Consider the following 23,229-nt stretch of genomic DNA (forward strand, 5'->3'; position numbering starts at 1 on the left):
GGGCCTGATGACTCTCCTTTCCTCCTCCCCTGCAGGCTCTCGCTGTGGCCTGCCAGCTCCTGTCCTTGCCTCTGCCACCCAAGCAGGCCCCCTTGAACCCTCACCACACCTTTTCCTTCCCCCTCCTGCCCTGAGCTAGTATACAGACAGCTTTTGTGAAGCATCTGAGGGTTTTTACTGCTCCTGACCACAGGGGAACAGAAAGGGGAAGAAAATAAACAAGTTACACAGTTCCATGCTGACTGCCAAGCCCCACAGGTGGAGTTCCAGCCTGCTCAGTGGACTAAAAGCCCGTGCCAACACACACACACACACACACACACACACACACACACACACACACATGCCAGGTTTTGTTACACACACACACACACACACACACACACACACACACACACACACACACACACACACACACACACACACACACACACACACACACACACACACACACACACACACACACACACACACACACACACACACACACACACACACACACACACACGCCAGCCAGCCAGCCAGCCAGCCAGCCAGCCAGCCAGCCAGCCAGCCAGCCACACTTTGTTTTGGTAAGAGGAGAACAACAGCTCCTAAGTGAGGGACAGCTGTGGGGTCATATAAAGGGTCCTGATTTTGGATTTAGACAGATCTAGGTTTGAATCCTCTGTTTGGTCTAGGTTTGAGCCTCAGTTTCTTTATCTGTAAAAACAGGTCATTTTTTCCAAGGTGGTTGTAAGGATTAAAGCAGATGATGGCTAGGGCAGCCTGAGACCCAGTTCCCAGCTCAGAAGAGCAGCTGTTGAGTTGGTGCTATTGATGAGGAAGACTGGTTGCCTGCTGCTTAATGGAAATGCCCTCTGTCCAACCCTGTTCCTCTCTCTTTCGCCTGCTTCCCAGGAGGCCTCTTCCTGACTGATTACTCCACCTGCTCACCCCGAAAGCTGAGTCCTTTCCGCTCCTTCGCCAGCACTGAGCTCTTCCACTTCCATGTTCCCGAGGACACATTTCTGGCTGTATGGAACCTCATCATCTTCAAGGAGCAGGGGGGAACCTTTGGGGACCACTGTCCAGACCAAAGTGTGACTGTGTGAGTGTCCCAAGTCCAGCTCCTGATTCCCACTTCCAGCCCCACACCACTTTCGAACTGAAGTGTGACTTTTTGAGTGTCTAAACTGACCTTTTGACTGACCCTGACCCTTATACAGACTGAAATGTGACAGTGTGACTGAGTGAGAGCCAAGACCTCTGTCTCCTGACCACTTCCTGACTTCTGTCCTTTGAGTGCCTGAACTGATCTTTTACCCGCTATGTCCTAATCTCTGACCTGCAACCACTTTGTTGTATGTGTCAGTACAGGGAATCCACTCGTTTTACTGGTAATGAGTGACAACTCTCCTTCTTTTCCCCCTGTCCCATCCCCCACCCTATTGCCTTCTCTCCTCTTCTCCTCATTCTGGTCCCCCAGGTATTTCCGGTCCGGGGCACCCCCTGTCATCAACCCCCTGAACACACACTTCCCAGGGGACACGGCTGTGCCTGGGGTTTTCTCACTGACCCTCAGCTGGACACTGCCCAACCGCACCTCAGGCATCTTTAACGTCAGCAGCCCCTTACCAGGGGACTGGTTCTTGGCTGCCCACCTTCCCCAGGCCCATGGCCACATCTCTGTCAAGGTGGGTTGATGCTGCCTGGCAAGGAGGGGCCAGAGCTGCCTCTACATGTCTACTGGATTCTCCCCACAGGCTGCCTGGCACATCAGCTGGTGGGCAGTGAGGGTGACTGGGGTAAGGCATAGCTACAGGCCAGCAGGTGGGCCAGAGACCATGATCTGTCGGGGGAAATGTAGGAGCCTTGGGAGGACATAGTGGGTCCAAGCAAGCTGAAGGGAAAGTCCAGAGTCGGGGGTATCAGTCAGAGGCCCTAGCACTGCACAGTAGTGTTCCTTCATATTCAAGTTGCAGGGGTTATCAAAGTGGTCAGAAGCCAGCCAGGGACTTGTCAAATGCTGCTGAACAAACCTAGGACTGGTCTTGTTCTATGTCTTGATCAGTGATAGCTCTTCAGACTCTTGTAGGCTACAGCCTAGTCATTAGTTCATGTGGGATAATACATTCCTCTTCTACCATGATTGAGCTCTCTACACCCTATGGAAGACCATATGAGAACACTCAGGAAGGGAAGCCCTTTCCTGGTAAAAGGAGGCTTTTGGCAGTTGGTGTCTATACTATCCTGGCTCTTGCTTCCCTTCCCTCCAAATATCTGCACTGATTTCATACAGCATAGGTTGTTAAAGTCTTAAGTGTAGGTGCAAAGGTCAGAATGTTTCTCTGTTCTGGTTTGTAGGGGAAAGAAATGCCACAAAGTCCCTGCCACTCCCAGGTGTTGGGTAGGCCAGACTGCCTCCTGGAAGTGAGAGAATCTGTAGGTTTCTTATTCCTGCTCTTTGGTGGGAAGAGAGAGCATGATGAGCTGACCATTGTCTCTGTGGTATGGCCATGTGTGTGGGGCCAGTAGTAAGGGTGAAGGACTGAGCATGAGCAGGGCAAGGATTTAAAGGACAGGATGCTGAAGCATGTGAAAGCTAGTGGGGTTTGGCCATTGACAATTGAGAGGGGCAGAAATTCCCAGTTAAGTGTGGACTTGATTCAGATACATCTCTCCAGGCTGAGCTCCTTGAGGGCAGGGGCTCTGTGGCAGTGTCAGACTCACATTTCCTCATGCTGTAGCCCAGCCTTCAAAGGTTGATATGTTATGTAAAGCCTTCAAAGTTATGATACTTTGGAATGAGCTGAGAATTGCATGGGGACAAGTATGCAGGCTCCGCTATTGTCAAGAGGTGGAAACTAGGGCCGAGGTTGCACCTCGAGGCCTCAATGATAGGCCTGCTTTTCTTGTAAGTAATGTACAAGAGAACTTGCTGTCTGGATGAGAGCCCTCTGGATGAGAGCTTGTTGGTAGCTTACCTGGGTGTGACTCTGGGTTCGCGATAGGCCTTGACTCCCATCAGAACTAAGGGTTATTCTACTCAGAGGAGTGTCTTAGGTCTTTGGCCAAATCCCAAAGAGCCCAGGCCTGATTCTAACTGTGATCCTTGACCCTCTTTGTGAGAACTGACAGAAAATCCTTCTGAAGACCTGCACTAATTAACTAAAAATGTTTCTGGGTGAGCAGAAGGAAGTTGGGGTCTAGTCCTGGGCTGGGATTATGGGAGCTGAAGCCTGGTCTGGAGCAATCAGATCTGGTCTTGATGTACCCATTTGCATTTAGATACAGCAAATGGGGCCTGAGGGACTTGGCAGAGCAAGCTGGAGCCCTAGCCAGCAGAGATCGCAGGGTGAGACTGGAGAAGAGGGCGCGTTGTTACACCTTGACCATGAATGACAACAGACATAGACACCCCGAGAGATGTAGCTCTTTAGTCAAACTTGTTCTATGGCTGGGGGCACAAGGATCTTCTTTATGGTCCCTCTAAGAATTTGTGGCCTTTTAGAAACTTACATAAATCTCTAAGGATTCTTAAGTTCTCTGGTTAATTCCCTAGACTCAAGCCGGTGGATGGATTGTCCAGAGCATCCCTCCAGGGCTTTATCTTTTCAGCTTGCTTTCTCCTTATGCCATGGTCCTGACTTTCTGTGAGGCTTGGCCAACATAGGAAGTTACATGGGTTCAGGGAATCCTTGGGTGGTGACTGAAGAATCCCAGCATTAAGAAGGCAGTGCTATTTCTAGAGCCTTCCTTTGGGCTTTGGAGGTGAGCCCAGACCTCCCTTTAGACTTAGTCCTTGGATACCTGCTTTGTCCAGGCCTTGAATTGGATGCTAGGTACACAAATAAGATGCATATTGGTGATATATAGGAGATGTTTTAAGAGGACAAAGGAAAGATGTCTAACTCAGCTTTGTGCTGAGCTAGAGGTGATTTTAGGAAACTGTCACAAAGTAAGGCCTGGTATTGAGAAGGCAAGGAAAGGCATACCATGTAGTGGGAGTAGCATGGGCTAAAGCTTAGAAGGGAGAATTGAAGTGGTTCAGTGTGGGGCGGCTGTTGGGGTGGATGAGGGTGCTGCAGGGGTGAGTAAAGGCCAGATCATGGAAGGCCTAGAAGTTTGAATTTTATCCTGAATGATAGTGAGCCTTAAGAGGTTGTAAAAGGGAAGTGACTTATCTGGTCCAGGCCATTCTCCTGAGCTCTGGTCCCACACTTCTGCTAGCCCCTGCATCTGTGTTATTCACGACTGTATCCCCAGCATCCAGCACAGAGCCTGGCACATAGTGGGAGCATGGCAAAGTTTGTCATCCTTCTGCCATCTTCTCAAACTCATAGTGTCCAAAACTGATCTCACTTCTCTCCCTTTCCTTTTCCCCTCCTTCCATCTTGACCCATGCCCTCCATCTCCTTGCCTTTTCTGTCTTGGAGCATGTGTTCCTCATGTGGTGCCATTGCCAGTCTGCCCTGAGGGCCTGGCCTTTGGGTGGTGGGGAGCACCAGGCACCCAAATGGTTCATTAGGGGAAACTTCTCCAGTTGTCTAGGGTACAGTTTTCCTTGGATGCATCCTCCTCTCAGCTCCAAGATTTGAAAGTAAATAAAAGCAGATAAAAGAATGAAAACAACAATAAGGAATGCAAAGCAGCAGATTGTACAGAAGAAAGGATTTGGCTGAATCTACCAACTAGGACCAAGTATGGCTCAGTATCTCAACTGAAGAGGTTAAAATCTGCTAACAGTGCTCCTTCTGCTCTTCCTCCTCCTCTTAAATGATTTTATTTGTGTTTCGAATAGGTAATATATGCACCTGGTACAGCATTCGAAAGGTACAAAAGGCAGACAGTGAAAAGTAAGTCTTCCTCATCCCTTGTCTCCTTCCAGTGCCCACGTCCCCTCTCCAGAGTTAATGAGTAATTGTTAGCTAGTTCCTTATATTACTCTTTCCTTCTTGAAACACTCTTTCCTCTTGGCCTTGGTATTTTCAGAACTGTCCTTGTTTTTCCCCTGCCCACTACCCATTCTTTCTCAATCTCCTCCCCTGTTTGATCTGTACATGTTGTGGTGACCTGATGCTTGGTCATGGGACAGCTCCATTTTCATTTCTGCATTGTCTTTCTAGGTGTTTCCAGCACAGTAGTTTTAAATACCACCTATAAGTTAATGCCTTCCAAGCATTTTCAGCAAATCCTACTAATTTCTCTGACTCTCCAATATATCCAGCTGCTTACTTGATAAGTCTGAATGGATGTTTGAGAACATCCAATCTCAAACTTAGCATGTACAAATTAAAACAAACCCAACGTAAAATCTCTTCGATTCCCATTTTACTTTTCCCAGTCCAGGTCTCTTCTTTCTCTAGTCTTCTCAGTGAGTGGCACTGCCATTCACCAACAGCACAAGGCCCACACTGAGGTGTCAGAATTGATTCTTCTTTCTCCCTTATTTCCCTACAGTCATCCATAAAGAAAAAGTCTTGATGGTTCTACTTCTAAAACATGCCCTGAAAGCGTCCACCTCTCCCTGTTTCTACTCTTAGCATACCTTTCCTCAGCTTTCTCCTGGGCCACCACAGAAATCTCCCAAGTCTTCTCCCTGCTTCTGCTCTTGCCTCTGCAGGCTGCCCAGTGCTCATTTTCTTCTGTGTCAGTTGGTGCTGACTGACTGTGGGCCTGGGGCTGTGCTGGGTTCTGGGAGGCTCCCACGAGGAGAGCCAGGAGGGCTTGGCATCTTCAGGCACTGGTCACCCTGCCCAGGCCTTTCTAAAGGACCCAGCCCACCCATGCTGGGTTAGGCTAGGAGTCAGTCTGAGGCCTTCCATTTCAGCTTCTTTCAGACTGTTTCCCATGCCATCTCTCCCTTTTGGCCCTCCAGGTTTCTCAAGTTTCCTAGCTTTGGCTCTGTTCCTTCCATGACTGCTGATGTTGACTCAGTTTGGACTCTCTTGGCTTCTGCCTTGGCAGCTCTTGAGGACCTGAATTCTGGGGTCCTGTCTCTAGTCCCTTCACAGGTTGAAGGTTCCTGCCTCTCTGCTCCTTCCCCAGTGTCCACTAACTGAACACTGCCCTCCGCAGTAGGGAAGGGCATTGCATGTGCACAGTATACAGCCTAAGGAAGGAGCCCATTTTAATCACTGATCCTTCAGCTAAGCCAATAGCAAGCAAAATCTGGAGCAAAGTGTTTCTTCCCCCTGGACTTTCCAGTAAGGAAATAGGTCACCTCCTGAGCAGCAGTCCCCACCCTTGTGGGCTCACTCACCTTAAGATTACTGTAATGGTGGTTGACGAAATGACCTGTGATAGTATTTCTGGGGTTGGACACTAAAGATGAGGGAAGTCTGCTTTGGGTATCAGAGATGGAGGTCTCTCGGCAATGAGGTGGGTGTAGGAGCTCTCTGAAGAGACCTTTTTTTTGACACCCATTCTTTAACTCAACAGATATTTTTTAGCACCTAATATTTGCCAGGTGGTGTGCTGGGCATTGGGGATGCAATGCAAAAGGCACAGGAAAACTCTAGGCAGAGAGGGTAGTGAGAGCTTCAGCCTGGCATCCATCAAGGCCTCCTTCCAGCCTGCGGGTCCTTGCTGGAAGTCAGCGCCTTGGCTGACTTTTCCCAAGGCATGGAACTCAGTGGGATGTCAGAGCCTGGAACTTTTGTCCCAGAACAAGGTTTACAGGTATGTCTTGTCAGAATAACCACATAAGTGAACAGTGGCCCCTAATTTATTGGGCCAGCATAAGGCCATTTGTTCAGAAGATCAGAGAAGCCTGATCAGGAGCCCCTTTCTCCCCTGATCTGCTAGGATTGGAGGGCTTGGTTAGTTAGCTGCGCATGCTGCAGAGAGGGAGCCCGAGCCAATGACTGTGCTCCATGAAGAGAGCTGAGGCTGTGTGTGCCGGGGTGGTGTAACTGAGTAGACACAGTTCAGGGATTTTACCCAGAAGTGCAATGCAGGGACCTGTGGCTGTTCTTGTTACAGAAGAAGCCCAGCCTGAGGCACCAGGCGCAGATGTATCTGAGGGTCCTCTAGCTTTGCCTTCATAAAGATCAGAGCTGCCCTGAGCTGGGTTAATTCATTTATTCATTCACTTATCAATAAATATTCATCTCTGAGGTGTACACTTTACATTAGGCTCTGTATCTGGGGGAATAAAAGTAAAACAAGAAGTTCCTGTTCTTAAGTTGCTTATAGTCTGGAGGTTGCCTGGGAGGTAAAGAGTGGCCCTTCCCTGTGGGTGTTGAAGCAGAGGCTGGACATGCACTTTGGAGGGGCAGGTTGGGGAGTAAAGGAAATTAAAGATTCAGAGTGGCTGGGGTGGGCTTTGGACTGGAGGCCTTAAGGAGCTTTCCAACCCCCAAAAGAGAGCCAGTGTTCCAAGTTCCTGAGGGCTTAATGGGGGAATGGGGCAGCCTGAAATTACCTTGAGTGGCTGTCCAGGCATGCTTAGGAGGAAGGGGTAGATTGGAGGAGGGGTTAGGCAGGGCTGATTGTCAGGAGTGCCTGGGTTTGAGTCCAGGGAGGACTCAGAGCTTAGAGAGACCTCAGTCATAGCCCCGGGATCATGGGGTCAGACGAGGTTTGCACCCCGCCTCAACAGGTTCTGTTTGTCTTGTTTAGTGGCACTCTTGCTGTTTTTTCCCTTCTACCCCCATCCCCGCTGCTTTTGTCTCAGGGTCTCCAGGATGAGTGTCAGTACCTCCTTCAGCCGCAGCTGATTGTCCGGCGTTTGCTGGATGTAGCCGTGCTGGTGCCGGGCCGGCCCTCAGAGCAAACGCTCTCTCCCCGCAATCTCTCCGCCCTGTACAAGTAAGTGGACACCCCACACCCAAACCTGGCCCTTTCCCTTTTCCTTCCCTGGCCTCAGACAGGGAGCAGGGCTCTCTTGGCTTCTAAGCCTCCCTGCCTGTTCCTGCTCTCACTGCGGCCCGCCTGGACTACTGCGCCACCTGGAGGCCCCAGGGTGGGTCAGCCCTCTGCCTCCATAGCAGGGAGGACCCAAAAAGGCCTGTTTTCCCGTGTCTCTTACCCCTCCATGCCACCCTCTGCCTGGTGTGTCCCTCATTCTTGTGTCCTTCTCATCTCTCTGTACCTTGTCTTTTCTTAACCCCAACCTCCCCCTCTGCCCAGGGTCTTTGTACCCAGTTTCACTTACAGGGTTTCAGCACAGCTGGTGTGTGTAGGGGGCCGCGGGACATCAGCCTGCCCACTGACCCTGCGCCTACGTCCCAAGGCCCCACCCCTGCACAACTCAAGCTCTGTGGCCTGTGGAGTCACCTCGGTATGCCAGCTGGAGCTGGCACTACCCCCCTGGGGTCATTGGGTCTACGTGCGTGTGGAGATACCATCCTGGGGCCCTGGCAGGACCATCCGCTTCCAGCTGTGTGTGCGGCTACAAGGTCAGGAGCCCCACATCTGCCCTAGCCACCCAGCCTGTGCTGAGATCTGTGCTTGTGCTGATATCTGTGCTTGAACAGGGCAGGCATGGCGCCTGTGTTCATTGACCCTCTGATACATCTTACTGTGTCTCTCACCTGACCCAGGGTCCTTCACATGCCCTGAAGCCCTCACATTTGGATTTTCAAGTGACTGGGAAACCTTCAGATAATTTTTTGCACCTGATTGGGAGCTAACTAAGGGGCCATATTACTCTTCGTGATTTAATCTCCCTTTCAGTTTCCTGGGCTATGCAGGGACATCTAGGCCCTCTGGGATACTGTGCTTGCCAAAGCTCATACAGGGCACTGGGACAGCCCCTCGTCTGTTTCAAAAGTGTCTTCACTGTCCTTGGGGAGGGAGAGATGACCTTGATTCCCCCAACATGGCATTCCATTAACTGTGACCACCAGGAACCTCCTGGGCCCTCTCTTGTGACCTTGGATGCCCCATACTTTGAAGTGACATTTAAATCTAGTTCTCACCCCTCCCTACCCTTTGCTAAATCCTTTCTGGCTCAGATCTGGTTTGTGGAAGGACTGAAGGGCTTGTGAGGGCAGCAGGCCCCAGCTCTGATTTCCTCTGCTCCACAGAGTGCCCGCAGCCCAGCCTGTCCCGTGCTCTGGTCCCCGGAGCTGCCATGAACATGCCCCAGTCACTGGGCAACCAGCCACTGCCTGCAGAGCCGCCATCTCTCAGGGCTTCTGCAGAGGGGCCTGGGGCCACATCACCACCTGAGCACTGCTGGCCAGTGCGCCCAACACTGCGCAATGAGCTGGACACCTTCTCTGTCCACTTCTACATCTTCTTTGGCCCCAGCGTGGCCCTCCCCCCTGAGCGCCCTGCCGTGTTTGCCCTGAGGCTGCTGCCAGTGTTGGACAGCGGAGGTGTCCTCAGCCTGGAGCTCCAGCTCAACGTGGTACTCTTTGTGGAGGGTGGGAGGTCACCCTATGGGGGAACTCGAAGGAGAACATGTTAGGGGGGGGTGGAGCCCTTTCCTCCTCCCAGAAGCCCATCTCAGCTGCTTTTGGCCAACTTTATGATTAGGGACCATGTTTTAGCCCAATTCTGGTCAAAACAAGTGTGTCCTGAGTATTGACTCTACTTATGAATCAGCTGGATCAGCCAGGGTAACTCAGAGTAGCCTGGGTTATCCCAGTTTTGTAGGCTAACCTCGTACTTACTAAGGGCCTCTTTCTATGGCAGGTGTCCACTCTTCTTGCATATCTCCTGGGACAGGAAGTTTACCACCTCTTGAGGCCATGCAGTCCATATTTACATAGCTCTGATTGCTAATGGTTTGCTGACATGCCATCAAAATTTGCCTCCATGGATTTTTACCCATTGATCTTTGTTTTGCCCCAGAAGCTGTATCCAACAAATCTATCCCTGTCCTTTAAAAAAAAAAAAATTTAATAGGGTTCATATTTCAGAGCAATTTTAGGCCTAAGAAAAATTGAACAGGAAGTGTGGAGGGTTTTCATATCCCCCGTTTCTTCAGTTTTCCTGATTATTCATATCTTGCATTAGTGTGGTACATTTGTGACATCCCTATGCTGTTTTAACAGCCATTTAGATGCCCCTCAACCTCTCCAAAGCTGGACAAGCTCAGCATCTTAGACCTCTTCTCATCCTCTGCTGTCTCCTCCAGTCATAACCTCTACTGGTTATTGTGTCTCTGAAATAAGTAATCCAAGATGGTCTGATCAGGGTGGCAGGCAGCCTTTGTGCAACCTGAGTTGTTACCTCTTTCAGCTGCTGCATCACACTGTGGGGTCCACTGGGGCTTGTGGTGAATTAAGATCTCTGGATCTTCTTCATTTCCTTCTTTGTTAATTTCTTCAAAACAGTTGTGTACAGTTTTTTATTATAAAAGTAATAGGATCACATGTAAAAGCTTTGGAAAATAGAAGAAAACATAAAGCTGTGTGTCCTATCAGTCCTTTTTCACATTAACTGCCTATGTTTATCTAGTTGTAACCAAGGGCATATACAGTTTTCGTGCCCTAGGCCAGTTCTTGTGAACTGCTGCCAATTCTCACCTAATATTTTTGCAATGAACTTTTTAACCTGGATGGAAGAATTTATGTCTATCTTAGAGGCATTGCCTAATACTGGTTTGGGTCTGGGCCTTCTCTGCTTTGTGTAATTCACACACTTGTAAAGCCAGCCTTCTACCCTTCTTAGTATTTTCATCATTAAATAAGACTGAGCCAAGAGCAGAGCCCTGGGTCAAGCCATTAGTGACTGTTTTAGGTTGTCATTGATCCAGCAATTCATGTACTGCTCTCCCAACCAGGGATCCTTTTAACTACTATTCCCCATCTCTGGGGGTAGGCACTGTCTTCCTATTCAGCTGACCTGAGAGTTGGTCTGTGGCTTGAGGTGGTCTTTTATGGGACATGGGTCAGAACTTTCTAGTGGTTCTGCTGGTCAGGACAGAGCTGATTCTTCAATCCAAAGTGTTCCTTATTTTCATACTCAGATTCTCTCTCTGTTCTGGCTATGACTGTGTGTATTTTGTTTTCTTTTTGCCATACCTTTGGGCAGTGACAGGTTTGGATTTGACTGAAACTACTGAGCTCAGTTCAGAGACCAGCCCCACCCATACTCGTTCTTCCTCAGTATCCTCAGAGTAGATGTCCAACCCCTTGGCAGCCCCTCTCTACATTCTTGTCCATTTACTCTTAGAGCATCTGCTAGCATTACACCCATCTGCATGCTGTGACACTTGCTACACACCTGAGACAGCCTGTTATATTTCTTCTGAAGGATATATTGGCACATCTGGTCTGATCTTTCCCTCCAGGTATTTTGATTTATTCCACTTGGATCAAGAACTGGATGTTTGAATCAGAGAACTGCATAACTAGAAGACATTTTTTTTCTTTGCTCTCTAGAATTACTTATACTAAATAATGCTTTGGCCTATTGCCCTGGGCTTGCATCGAGAGAAAGTTGTATGAAATTTACTCTCATGGTGGAAGGCAGGATGCACAACGGCATTCAGTGCTTCTTTGATGGGAATTTACCTGAGAACCACCCCTTTGGATGCTGTCCTTTTCCCAAGATACTGATTAACTTTTATTTTGTGAACTCATAAATCTGGTAACTCATCACATTTCTTTCTTTGGTTGCTTGTAAGCAACCAAAGTTGGGATGTGCAGTGGGGGCTAGGAAGAGTTTCTGGGGGCAGGGTTACACTGTCTGGGGGTGTTGATGGTAGCACCTGGAGGGTGCAATAGCATCATCTTCACACCTGTCCTCCCTAGAGCTCCCTGCACCAGGAAAACGTGACAGTGTTTGGATGCCTGACTCATGAGGTGCCCTTGAGCCTTGGGGATGCTGCAGTGACCTGTTCCAAAGGTGGGGTGAGGAATGGGGAAAGCACAGGAGACTGGAAGTCAGGGGATGGGGTGGTGGGGGATGGTATGGAGCAAGGATGGGCCAAGGTCTCCGGGAATAGGGGGCAGGTGGTGAGGATTCTTATGTCCTGAACCCACACTGACTCTTCCTCTCTCCCACGGACCCCATTTTCCCCCGTCTCCCCTTCAGAGTCCCTGGCTGGCTTCCTCCTCTCTGTCAGTGCCACCTCCAGAGTGGCGAGGCTGCGAATCCCCTTCCCGCAGACTGGGACCTGGTTCCTCACTCTCCGCTCCCTGTGCGGGGCGGGGCCTCGGTGAGCGGGGCGGGGCCTCGGTGGGCGGAGCGGGGTCTCGGTGGGCGGGGAGGCCCCACGAGACCTGGTGTGTACGCAGGTTCGTGCGGTGCCGGAACGCGACGGCCGAGGTGCGACTGCGCACCTTCCTTTCTCCGTGCGTGGACGACTGTGGGCCTTACGGCCAGTGCAAGCTGCTGCGCACGCACAACTACCTGTACGCCGCCTGCGAGTGCAAGGCCGGTGAGCGGGCTGGGCTGGCGAACGGAACCGCCGGTGGGTTTCTTGGGCTCTAAGGACCGTCTGTAGCGGGGCGGCAGCCTGAATTGAGGATGGGTTTGGAGAGACTGGGAGGGGAGCCAGGAGAGACCACCCTTCCTTGGCGGTGGTGTAGGGAGGGCTTGGCCAGGGGCCTCCAGCAGAAGTGTTGGCTGAACCCATGGCTGCCTTCTGCCGGCTTCCAGGCTTCCACCTCGTTCCCTCCTTACCTGCAGGGTGGCGAGGCTGGGGCTGCACCGACAGTGCAGATGCGCTCACCTATGGATTCCAGCTGCTGTCCACACTGCTGCTGTGCCTGAGCAACCTCATGTTTTTGCCACCCGTGGTCTTGGCCATTCGGAGCCGGTATGTGCTGGAAGCTGCCGTCTACACCTTCACCATGTTCTTCTCTACGGTATGCAGTGGCACCTGTGTCTTCACTGAGTTCTTATCCCTTGTGGTGGATGAAGGCCTACATTTCCACCATGTTCTCCACGGCTTTGGGGATGTCTGCACCTTCATAATAAGAGGATGTCTCCTCACTGTGTCTTCCATGGCAGTGCTTCCCAACCTTTTCATCTCATGGTGTGCAGAGAACATGGCAGTTTCTATAAGGCACATTGAACAAGGCTGGTCCTAACTTAAGATAACCAGTAGCTGCTGGAAACAGTGTGAGGTCTCCAACTGTCTCATGCCCTACCTGTCCACCCTGAGGGCAAAAAGACTTTACCTCCACACACTGGTGGAGAAACTGCCTTACGGGGCAGTACTGTGCTTACACCTTCATTTTCTCCTCTGCGTGGGGCCAGGAAATCGGCACTTTAACTCATGTCTCTACAAGGCGAGTCTTCACTTCCATTCTTTCATGATGTGAGAGTCAGCTATACGGTGCTCATGTTCTCCACTGTACTGACATTTTCTATAACTTTAGTATATTCTTTCTTATGGTATGAAAAAGTATCTCCCCATTCATTCACCATGGCCTCCTTGATTTCTCATGGGACTTTTGGAAGTTTGAGGGGATCATTATAATTGGGTAATTTATAGAACAGTCTGGATCTCAGAATTCTAAGAAACTTTACGGCCCGACTATGTCCTGAGACAACATGGGAAGTGGCAGTGCCGTATTAAAACCCCAGCCCAAAGGAGCATATTTTGATGATGGTTAAGGTGGTTTGAATCCTTCCCCTCCTATTATATAATCTCTACAATCTTTTCTCTTTGTTTTCCCACTCCTCTGTAATTAGAGAAATTCAAGAAACACTTACCATATTTCAATCACAGATATGATAGGGAAAGAAAGGGGAGTAAGCCTGCCAACAGGACTTCCCTCTCAAGTAGACCTCTCCCCCTGAGATGCTGCATCTAAAGATCTTTTCATCTTATCTCTGGGCTCTTGGCATCCCGTGACAGAAAGTGCCTGCAGCCATCTTAGATGGATTCAGACTTTATGTCTTGGCAACAAAGACTTTGCAAAAACCAACATGCACCTTCTTTTGTTCAGCATTAATAAATCAGACATATGTCCAAATTACAAAAATCCTACTTATCATTTAGGAGAAAGTGGAGGGCAGATGTCCTGAAATGGAGGGTCATGTCATAGGGTCCTCCTTCCTCCTGTACATTCATCCACAGAGGATGAAGAGTAGGCTGGAACCATGCCATGTAGAGAGACCTTGGCCTCTTAGACTGGGTGAGACGAGCACACTTCATTGTGCTTGATGGGCCCCCCTTTTAGACCTACTCTAAGAATCGTGTCTCATTCTATTTTTATATTAGACATTGTTTTTTATTGCCACAAGCCCTTTATACTGTTGCTCACCAAATCCTCTAACAACAGCTGTTCCTCCAGCCCACTCTTGGCTGTTTGCAGATCTAATGTGACTCACAATTAATAAGAGTATATGTAAGTGTATCAGGAGCAGGGAGCATGTGGGGAGAGTGTATCCATTCTCCTGCACTACGCACAAGCCTTCTGGGCATTGGCTCCAGAGTGTTTAGTCCCATATTACTCCCCTTTTTCTGGATTTAGTGGCACATCAACCTGAAAAGACAAGACCTTTCCCCCAGTAGGAACACTGGGGGAGCCTAAAATTCCTGGCCCCACACCAACACACACAGCTTAACTTTCTTTGTTTTTTTATTTATTTTTATTTTAAAAATTTTGCTATCATTAATGTACAATTACATGAACAATATAATGGTTACTAGACTCCCCCTATTATCAAGTCCCCACCACATAGCCCATTACAGTCACTGTCCATCAGCGTAGTGAGATGCTATAGAATCACTACTTGTCTTCTCTGTATTATACTGCCTTCCCTGGGTCCCCCCCTACATTTTATGTGCTAATCGTAATGAGCCTTTTCCCCCTTATCCCTCCCTTCCCACCCATCCTCCCCAATCCCTTTCCCTTTGGTAACTGTAAGTTCCTTCTTGGAGTCTGAGAGTCTGCTGCTGTTTTGTTCCTTCAGTTTTGCTTTGTTGTTATACTCCACAAATGAGGAAAATCATTTGGTATTTGTCTTTCTCTGCCTGGCTTATTTCACTGAGCATAATACCCTCTAGCTCCATCCATGTTGTTGCAAATGGTAAGATTTTTTTTCTTCTTGTGGCTGAGTAATATTCCATTGTGTATATGTACCACATCTTCTTTATCCATTCATCTCCTGATGGACACTTAGGTTGTTTCCATTTCTTGGCTGTTGTAAATAGTGCTGCAATAAACATAGGGGTGCATATGGCTTTTTCAAACAGGGCTCCTGCATGCTTAGGGTAAATTCCTAGGAGTGGAATTCCTCGGTCAAATGGTATTTCTATTTTGAGTTTTTTGAGGAGCCTCCATATTGCTTTCCACCATGGTTGAACTAATTTACATTCCCACCAGCAGTATAGGAGGGTCCCTTTTCTCTGCATTCTTGCCATCATTTGTTGTTCCTCGTCTTTTTGATGTTGGCCATCCTTACTGGTGTGAGGTGATACCTCATTGTGGTTTTAATTTGCACTTCCCTGATAATTAGCGATGTGGAGCATCTTTTCATGTGCCTGTTGGCCATCTGAATTTCTTCTTTGGAGAAGTGTCTGTTCAGATCCTCTGTCCATTTTTTAATCAGGATACTTGCTTTTTGGGTGTTGAGGTGTGTGAGTTCTTTATATATTTTGGATGTTAACCTCTTGTCAGATATATCATTTACAAATATATTCTCCCATACTGTAGGATGCCTTTTTGGAAGCTTTTCAGCTTGATATAGTCTCATTTGTTCATTTTTGCTTTTGTTTCCCTTGCCCGAGGAGATGCATTCAGGAAAAAGTTGCTCATGTTTATAGTTAAGAGATTTTTGTCTGTGCTTTCTTCTAAGAGTTTTATGGTTTCATAAATGGTCTTTGATCCATTTTGAGTTTACTCTTGTGTATGGAGTTAGACAATAATCCAGTTTCATTCTCTTAAATGTAGCTGTCCAGTTTTGCCAACACCAGCTGTTGAAGAAGCTATCATTTCCCCATTGTATATCCATGGCTCCTTTATCATATATTAATTGACCATATATGCCTGAGTTTATGTCTGGGCTCTCTATTCTGTTCCATTGGTCTATGGATCTGTTCTTGTGCCAGTACCAAATTGCCTTGATTATTGTGGTTTGTAGTAGAGCTTGAAGTCAGGGAGCGTAATCTCCCCAGCTTTAGTCTTCCTTCTCAGGATTGCTTTGGCTATTCGGGGTCTTCTGTGGTTCCATATGAATTTTAGAACTATTTGTTCCAGTTCATTGAAGAATGCTGTTGGTATTTTGATAGAGATTGCATTGAATCTGTAGATTGCTTTAGGCAGGATGGCCATTTTAACAATATTAATTCTTCCTATCCATGAGCATGGGATGTATTTCCATTTATTGGTATCTTCTTTAATTTCTCTTAAGAATGTCTTATAGTTTTCAAGGTATAAGTCTTTTACTTCCTTGGTTAGGTTTATTCCTAGGTATTTTATTCCTTTTGATGTAATTGTGAATGGAATTGTTTTCTTGATTTGTCTTTCTGCTAGTTCATCATTAGTATATAGGAATCCAACAGATTTCTGTGTATTGATTTTATATCCTGCAACTTTGCTGAATTCAGTTATTAGTCCTGGTAGTTTTGGTGTGGATTCTTTAGGGTTTTCTATGTACAGTATCATGGTATCTGCAAACAGTGACAGTTTAACTTCTTCTTTCCCCATCTGGATGCCTTTTATTTCTTTATGTTGTCTGATTGTCTGCCATGGCTAGGACCTCCAGTACTATGTTGAATAAAAGTGGTGAATGTAGGCATCCTTGTCTTGTTCCCGGTTCTCAAATTCTTAAAAGATAAGAAGAGCCTATCAAAAGATCAGAAAATATAACCAAACCAAAGGTAAGAAATCATCAAGGAAAATATATCAGACAGCAGTGGTGCACAGTGTGACCTACACTGTCTAAGCCACACATCCTTCATGGTGCTGCCTGAGTCATCAGAAACGGGGTCCTAAAAGACTCAGACAGAGTTGACATCCTGACTGCAAGCCCACCTTCTTATTGCCTCACCCCTCACAAATAATTCTCAGTGGCCCTTGTCAAAATCCCATGACTATTTCCAAGAGGAAATGGAACAGTAAGAGAACAGCAGTAATTTCTGTTATATCCTGAATGCAAATATTCCAATCTTTACATTGATTGAATATATTTGCATTTCCAATTTTACATTCTGTGGTATCTGAGTTCTGTTTTGAAGCATTAGATAAACTATATAGTTATGTTATAAAAATGTAAAATCACACAGAAAAAGCAGTTTAGGATAGTTTTCCAAAATTACTTTGTAAGTAAAGAAATGTGCAAAACTGAGGAAGATGTTAAGTGAGATTGGAATGATACTAATACACACCAGTTTTTAATGTAAATTTCTTAAATTCCCCAATCTTTCTGTGTCATTTCTACCTCTCCTTTTTATTGTTGTTGACAAAAGGAATATCAATCTAAAGGTTAGCCCACAGTTTTCATAGGGCAATACTGCAATATTATTTTTTGCATGGGGAATGGTTTATTAGTATGGGGATATTCTCCCATGAATATACATGGCATAAAGTATAAGATGACTAAAACTTAGCACATACTGTTGTGCATGAAACATATAGGTGAGTATTCCAGACTTTTAGGGCAGAGTCTCCCAGGTGGCACCATAACACAGCCTTCAGTAGGCCATTCCGATGTTCTGTCCAGTCATTTGTTTCTAGGTGATAGGTAATGTGGTTACACCAGGGAATTCTATGTTGGCAAGCAATTTGCTTTACCTTACTTACTCTTAAGTTTGCCTCCTGGTTAGGTGATGAATAGGGGCCATGGTAATGGATATTGGATTCTGCTGCATGAATAATAAAGCAGGTGAAGCGCTGCAGGTAGAAGGGACAAATATATATCCAGAATATATGGTGACAAGATACTATATTCTCCACTTCTCCAGTCTGAGGAGTTTTAGTGAAGGAAGCTGCTGTAGGTTTTTGGCTGGTTTCCTTTGTGTATTGCGTCCTATGAAGGAGGCAGTAATGGACTTTACTGATGGCATTTTTAGACAGCAGTGATAGCAGTCAGATTAGGAGTGATGGAAGGTAGATTGTGTTGCTCACTTCACACTGCAATTTTAACTCTATCCCTATGGGTTTTCTACAACCTTAATTTCCTTGGCTTTTTAGTATACTTGGAGAATAACCAGTCATAGATAAATGAAATGATTTTCCCCAAAACCTCTTCACTCCAGAGACATCTCTCTATTATCAATTATACTCTTTTTTCAGTGTATAAGGGAAAATAAGCCTTCAAGTAATTATTCCCTTAGATGGGTGCTCAGTATTAGGTGATTCAGCTTTGCTTTTCTCTTCTGCTACATATCCTCTCTTATCTGAGATTGAAGGATTTATTACAAGTCCCTCTTCCAGAAATGTTGAGGTATTTCCTTCTATGTACTTGAAAGTCAGGCATATGCAACAAGTGCTTGGTGAAGTCTGAAATGTAAAATTAATCCTTAAAATACAAGCCATACAACAGTATTGGGTAATTTAGTGAGCTCCAGTACTTATATCTGGTCTTGGAGGTGCAGAATAGTCAATGTCCTACAGCTAAAATAGAAAACGACCAGACTATTGTTTTGTTTAGGAACCAAACTCCCAGTTAATTAGCACATATAAAAGAAATAATTGAAAAAAAAGTATTTCAGGCATATCGAAACACTAATTCTAATGCTGACGCAGCTTCAGGTTCCCAAGAACTCATTTTCTCAATTTAATAATATATAAGAGGGAACCATGTCCCCAAACTTTCAAAAGTCTTAAAACACCATCATTCCAAAGCAGTCTCTTCCTGAAGGGACAATATGCTTAACCTCCAAAGTGAAGGAAAAGAAAGAAGATAGGAACACATGGCCTGCAGCTTAAAGTATGCAGGAATCAAACCCAAAGTTTCCCGATGCCAGTTAATATCTCTAAAGTTTTCTTAATCATTTTTTTCTTTTTCCGAACTACTAGCTTCTCCTGACCCTTATATTTTCATTCAGTCTGCTTTATCTGTTGAAGTTATAAATTTTGTAATTTAAATGACTGGATGAAATCTTAACCAGGTTCAAAAGAAACATTAGCAATTTCCTTCTCATCTTTTGTTTCTAGACACTGAACTTTCAGAGTCTGTTTTCCCATTCTGTTGGTGGCAACTCTGCATCTGGGCTGAATTGTGTCACTTTTCACAGCAGACCTGCTTCAGTTTCCCATCTGCTTTTTCCTAAGGGGAATGCTGTTAAGGTTGGGGTGATCTGTGAGATGTATTTGGGATATAACACACTTTTCTGAACTCTCCTTCCTGGCCTGACCTCCATCTTCTCATTCTCAACCCTAACTCATTCAAACAGGAGAGTAGGTTCTCCCATATACATTCTTCTCAGAAGTTACAGATACTTCACTGCTGCCGGTGAGTGAATGACTTGTGAGGCTGCTCAGCTGTCCCTTTTCTTAGCTGTGGACTGGATATGCCTGTCTTCTACCCACAGCCAAGGACATGGCTCTAGAGGGCCTGGATACCTGTCTCGCTGAGGTCTATAAATCCATCTCTCTTTTGGGCTCAGGGCCCTTGTGACTTAGGGTTGCCTTTTAATAGAGTATTGAAGAAACTGACTTGGGCTGAAAGTAGTGCCTGAAGGACCACTTCAGTTAATGATCAAGATGCTTCAAAGGCTACCTTTGGATGGTACAACACCTAGCCTTCCTGCCCCAGCTTCAGTTCAGCCTGATGTTTTTTTACTCCAACCCTGGCAACTGCACCAATGTGTTTCTCCTACCAAGAAATGCCCTCAGTAGCCATGCCTCCCTGAGGACCTGGGTTAACATGCAGGGGACAGAGATCAAGCAGATTGATTTACAGAACCTTAAGAAAGATTTTTGATTCCCTAAAATCTGCTTGTATTTCTCAAGCTCAGCTCCAGTGAGTAGATTTTGATCAAGTTTATACAGGTCAAAACTTTTCTCTCCCATGATAACTTTAAAATTTTCTTCTTAACCCTGCTTGCATCACCATAACAACCCATTATTCCTGCAGGGATGGTGTCAGGAGATGGGTGGAGTGAGCCACTGTGAGGTCAGTCCTCAGAGGTCCTAGCCATTATCTTTTGTCAGGGTAAGCTCATAAAGCATATGACACACAAAGATGGCATGTTCCTGTCGTCTTTGCATCAAAGGTATTAAAACCATACATATTCTTAGTGTTTGGTATCAATAAGTACTCAAATCACATAAATTCTACACTGAAGTTTAGAGAAAGGTGACAGCAAATGCTCTAAGACAATGAGAACTCGGATCCCCGGGGATGACCCTTTTCATAAATAAGGGAATGCAGGATGCTAGATGCCATGGTAGCGTCATCCAGGGAGGTGCAAGGGTTGGGCCCAAAGACCAAGGCAGGCTGCTGGCAGATCTTGGCTTCCTTTATTGTGGTGCCCAGGAGAGCTTGATCCAGTTCCACTTGTGTCCTCTGTCCTCTGAAGCTCCTGAATGCCTTACTTTTTACTTTGTTCCCCACAGCATAGGATAGGTGGGCACTGCCCCTTCCCTAAATTCCTGCCCAGGGCATGGAGTGCCATGCTCTTCTCCTTGGCTTTGGGAGACTGCCTTTTATCTTACTGTGACTTCACATTGGGTGGGTGAAGAGGCCAGTTAGTGCAAAGTCTGAAGGTGAAGCCTAAGTTAGAGACTGAGCTATCAGGAGAACATGAGACATGCAGGGAGGCTTGGGGTCTGGGTGGGCCGAGAAACCAGAGGCCAGCCCCAGACCTTGGACCAGGGGCGAGGATTATAGGTGGGGACTCATGGTGAGCATGAGGAGTTAGGGAAGGATTGGCCTCAGCTTGAGAGACCTGGGCCCCTCTGGCCTGGTGCTCTCCACAACACATTTCAGAAGCAGGAGGATTAGGATGGTGAGGGTGAGGGTCCAGACAGCCAGATATATACAACTTAGGAGGCAGGGCAGGCGTTCCCACCACAGTCTTCTCAGGAGTGGGGAGTTGGGCGTTTCCCATTTCTGCTTAGTCTGTGACCTCTGACCTCTACTTTTCTGACAGCAGCCACCACCCTTGTAGCCTCATCCTCCAGTTTTGTAGACGTGGACCTCTGCCCCAAGTTCTCTCAATGCCTGTCATTTCTTTCCAGTTCTATCATGCCTGTGACCAGCCAGGTATTGTGGTTTTCTGCATCATGGACTATGATGTGCTGCAGTTCTGTGATTTCCTGGGCTCCTTGATGTCTGTGTGGGTCACTGTCATTGCCATGGCTCGTTTACAGCCTGTGGTCAAGCAGGTCAGTCCCGAGTGGGCCCTGGGGGACACACTTAGCCAAAATATACTTGGACTCCACCCCAGCCTCTCCCTGGGGGCACTGCCAAGTGCCTCTTGCCACCCTGCCCAGCCGCTGGTGTCCTCTTTCTCTAGGTGCTGTATCTGCTGGGGGCTATGCTGCTGTCCATGGCACTGCAGCTTGACCGGCATGGGCTCTGGAACCTCCTTGGACCCAGTCTCTTTGCCCTGGGAATCTTGGCCACAGCCTGGGTAAAGTTGGGAGGGCTGGCGGGGGGTGTGGGTCCCACCGAGACTTGGGTGCAGGGCCCTGGGTACCCGGTCCCCAGCTGCAGGTGGGCCTGGACCCTGTCATCATCACTGTGCTGCCCAGTCTTGGCAGGTGCCTCCAGGTCATGACCAAGGCTCAGGGGAAGCCTGAGAGTGACTGGCTCTGGCTTGGGTTCCAAGGCCCCACATTCCTGAGCCCCACTTCTCTGCTTCCCCCAGACGGTCCGCAGCGTCCGCCGCCGGCACTGCTACCCACCTACGTGGCGCCGCTGGCTTTTCTACCTGTGCCCGGGCAGCCTCATTGCAGGGAGTGCCGTCTTGCTCTATGCTTTTGTGGAGACCCGAGACAACTACTTCTACATCCACAGCATTTGGCATATGCTCATTGCTGGCAGTGTGGGCTTCCTGCTGCCCCCTCGTGCCAAGACTGACCACCGGGTCCCATCTGGAGCCCGGGCCCGGGGCTGTGGTTACCAGCTGTGCATCAATGAGCAGGAGGAGCTGGGCCTTGTGGGCGCAGGAGGGACCACTGTGAGCAGCATCTGTGCCAGCTGAGAAGGGCTTTGGGCCCAGGCCTTGGGGAGCATGAACCCTTCCCAGGGGCAGAGAGCCATTCCTCCGTGTTTCCTGGGAGCATGGAGCCCTCCCAGGGATAAGAGACAAGTTGTATGTCTTGAGGACATGGAGCTCTTCCAGGGACCTGGCATACTTCCTGAAGGCCTGGAGTCCTTCTGCATCCATGGAGACCTTAAGGACTGGAGCCTGTGCAGGGCCACAGAGCCCCACCAGGACCCAGGAGTCCCTCCTAGGGGACGGAGCCCTTCCCAGGGATGTGGAGTCCTTCTGAGGACATGGATTCCTTCTCAGGGAGGTGAAGCCCTCTCAGGACATGGCGTCATTCCTGAGGAAATGGAGTCCATCTTTGGGAAACTGAGTCTCTAGATCTTCCAGCAGCTCAGCAACTCTGGCCTCAGTTCTTCCTGCCCAGAGGCAGCTTCTGTGCTGGGCTGTGCTGGGAGGGGGGATTGCAGGACGGATGGGGCAGGGCCTGGGGATGGAGTGGCTGGCATCCCGACTTGATGCAGGTGGAGTCTGCTGTGTCTCCAATGAAGTCTTTGCTGGTTCTGCATTGCCTTTTGTCCTGGGGCCAAGAGTGGGGAGGGAGAGGAAAAGAGGGACCCTGAATAAATTAGGGATGATGGGAACCCTGGGATGAACTGCTGGAGCTACTGTTGGAGGCTTTTGCCCCATCCTGTCAGGCTGCAGCATCTGGAAGTAGAGAGCTGTGAGTTGGGTGTGTGTGAGTGTGTGCGTGCACGTGCACGTGCGCTGAGGTGACTCAGACAGACCTCCCCTGTGGTGGCCTCACTCATCAGGAAAGGAAGCTGAGGTCTCAGGAAACTGGATTCGCAGGTACAAATCTCAGATGTGCAAGAACTATCACAAGAATGTAACTTCTGTTTTTTGCCCTGATTTTGCCTGAGTGCCAGAAACAATCTTTCGTCAATTTGGGATTTCTCCTCCTTCCACAAGGGTCCCAACTGAGTCCCGAGCGTACATAACACGAACATGTGGGAGCATTCTGTCTGATCACCAGGGTCTGTACTGTCCCAGGCCCCTGAGATGGCCACCCTTCCACCCAGGCCCCAGTCAGCGTGCACACAGGCCATTCCAGAGCAGCGTCTTGTTCCCGCCCACATAGCCCTTCTCAGGTCAGAGGTGCTCTCTGCCTCTTCGGCACCACCTGCAAATACCTGTGATGCCTTGGCTACATGGACACACCTGGAAGC

The 23,229-nt window shown here is 48.0% G+C and overlaps 1 protein-coding gene across 8 annotated transcripts in view; it reads left to right on the forward strand.

The window, feature by feature from the left end:
- TMEM8B (transmembrane protein 8B) overlaps positions 1–22,893 on the forward strand; it is a 40,711-nt gene extending 17,818 nt beyond the window's left edge. For 5 of the 8 annotated variants that reach the window (XM_036888367.2, XM_036888371.2, XM_036888370.2 and 2 more), the window contains 11 exons: positions 901–1,090; positions 7,661–7,794; positions 8,116–8,384; positions 9,015–9,340; positions 11,694–11,787; positions 11,977–12,100; positions 12,180–12,322; positions 12,574–12,752; positions 21,027–21,173; positions 21,305–21,421; positions 21,659–22,893. In XM_036888367.2, the coding sequence (XP_036744262.2) occupies positions 1,019–1,090; positions 7,661–7,794; positions 8,116–8,384; positions 9,015–9,340; positions 11,694–11,787; positions 11,977–12,100; positions 12,180–12,322; positions 12,574–12,752; positions 21,027–21,173; positions 21,305–21,421; positions 21,659–21,994 (1,941 nt within the window). In that variant the 5' untranslated portion in view covers positions 901–1,018 and the 3' untranslated portion in view covers positions 21,995–22,893. Of the gene's footprint in view, positions 1–900; positions 1,091–1,468; positions 1,677–7,660; positions 7,795–8,115; positions 8,385–9,014; positions 9,341–11,693; positions 11,788–11,976; positions 12,101–12,179; positions 12,323–12,573; positions 12,753–21,026; positions 21,174–21,304; positions 21,422–21,658 lie in introns of all 8 variants that reach the window. The other 3 variants (XM_036888373.2, XM_036888365.2, XM_036888366.2) reach the window with 2 other exon arrangements.
- The last annotated feature ends 336 nt before the right edge of the window (positions 22,894–23,229 follow it).

This window comes from Manis pentadactyla, chromosome 3 (genome assembly GCF_030020395.1).
Source record: "Manis pentadactyla isolate mManPen7 chromosome 3, mManPen7.hap1, whole genome shotgun sequence".
Taxonomy (NCBI): Eukaryota; Metazoa; Chordata; class Mammalia; order Pholidota; family Manidae; genus Manis; species Manis pentadactyla.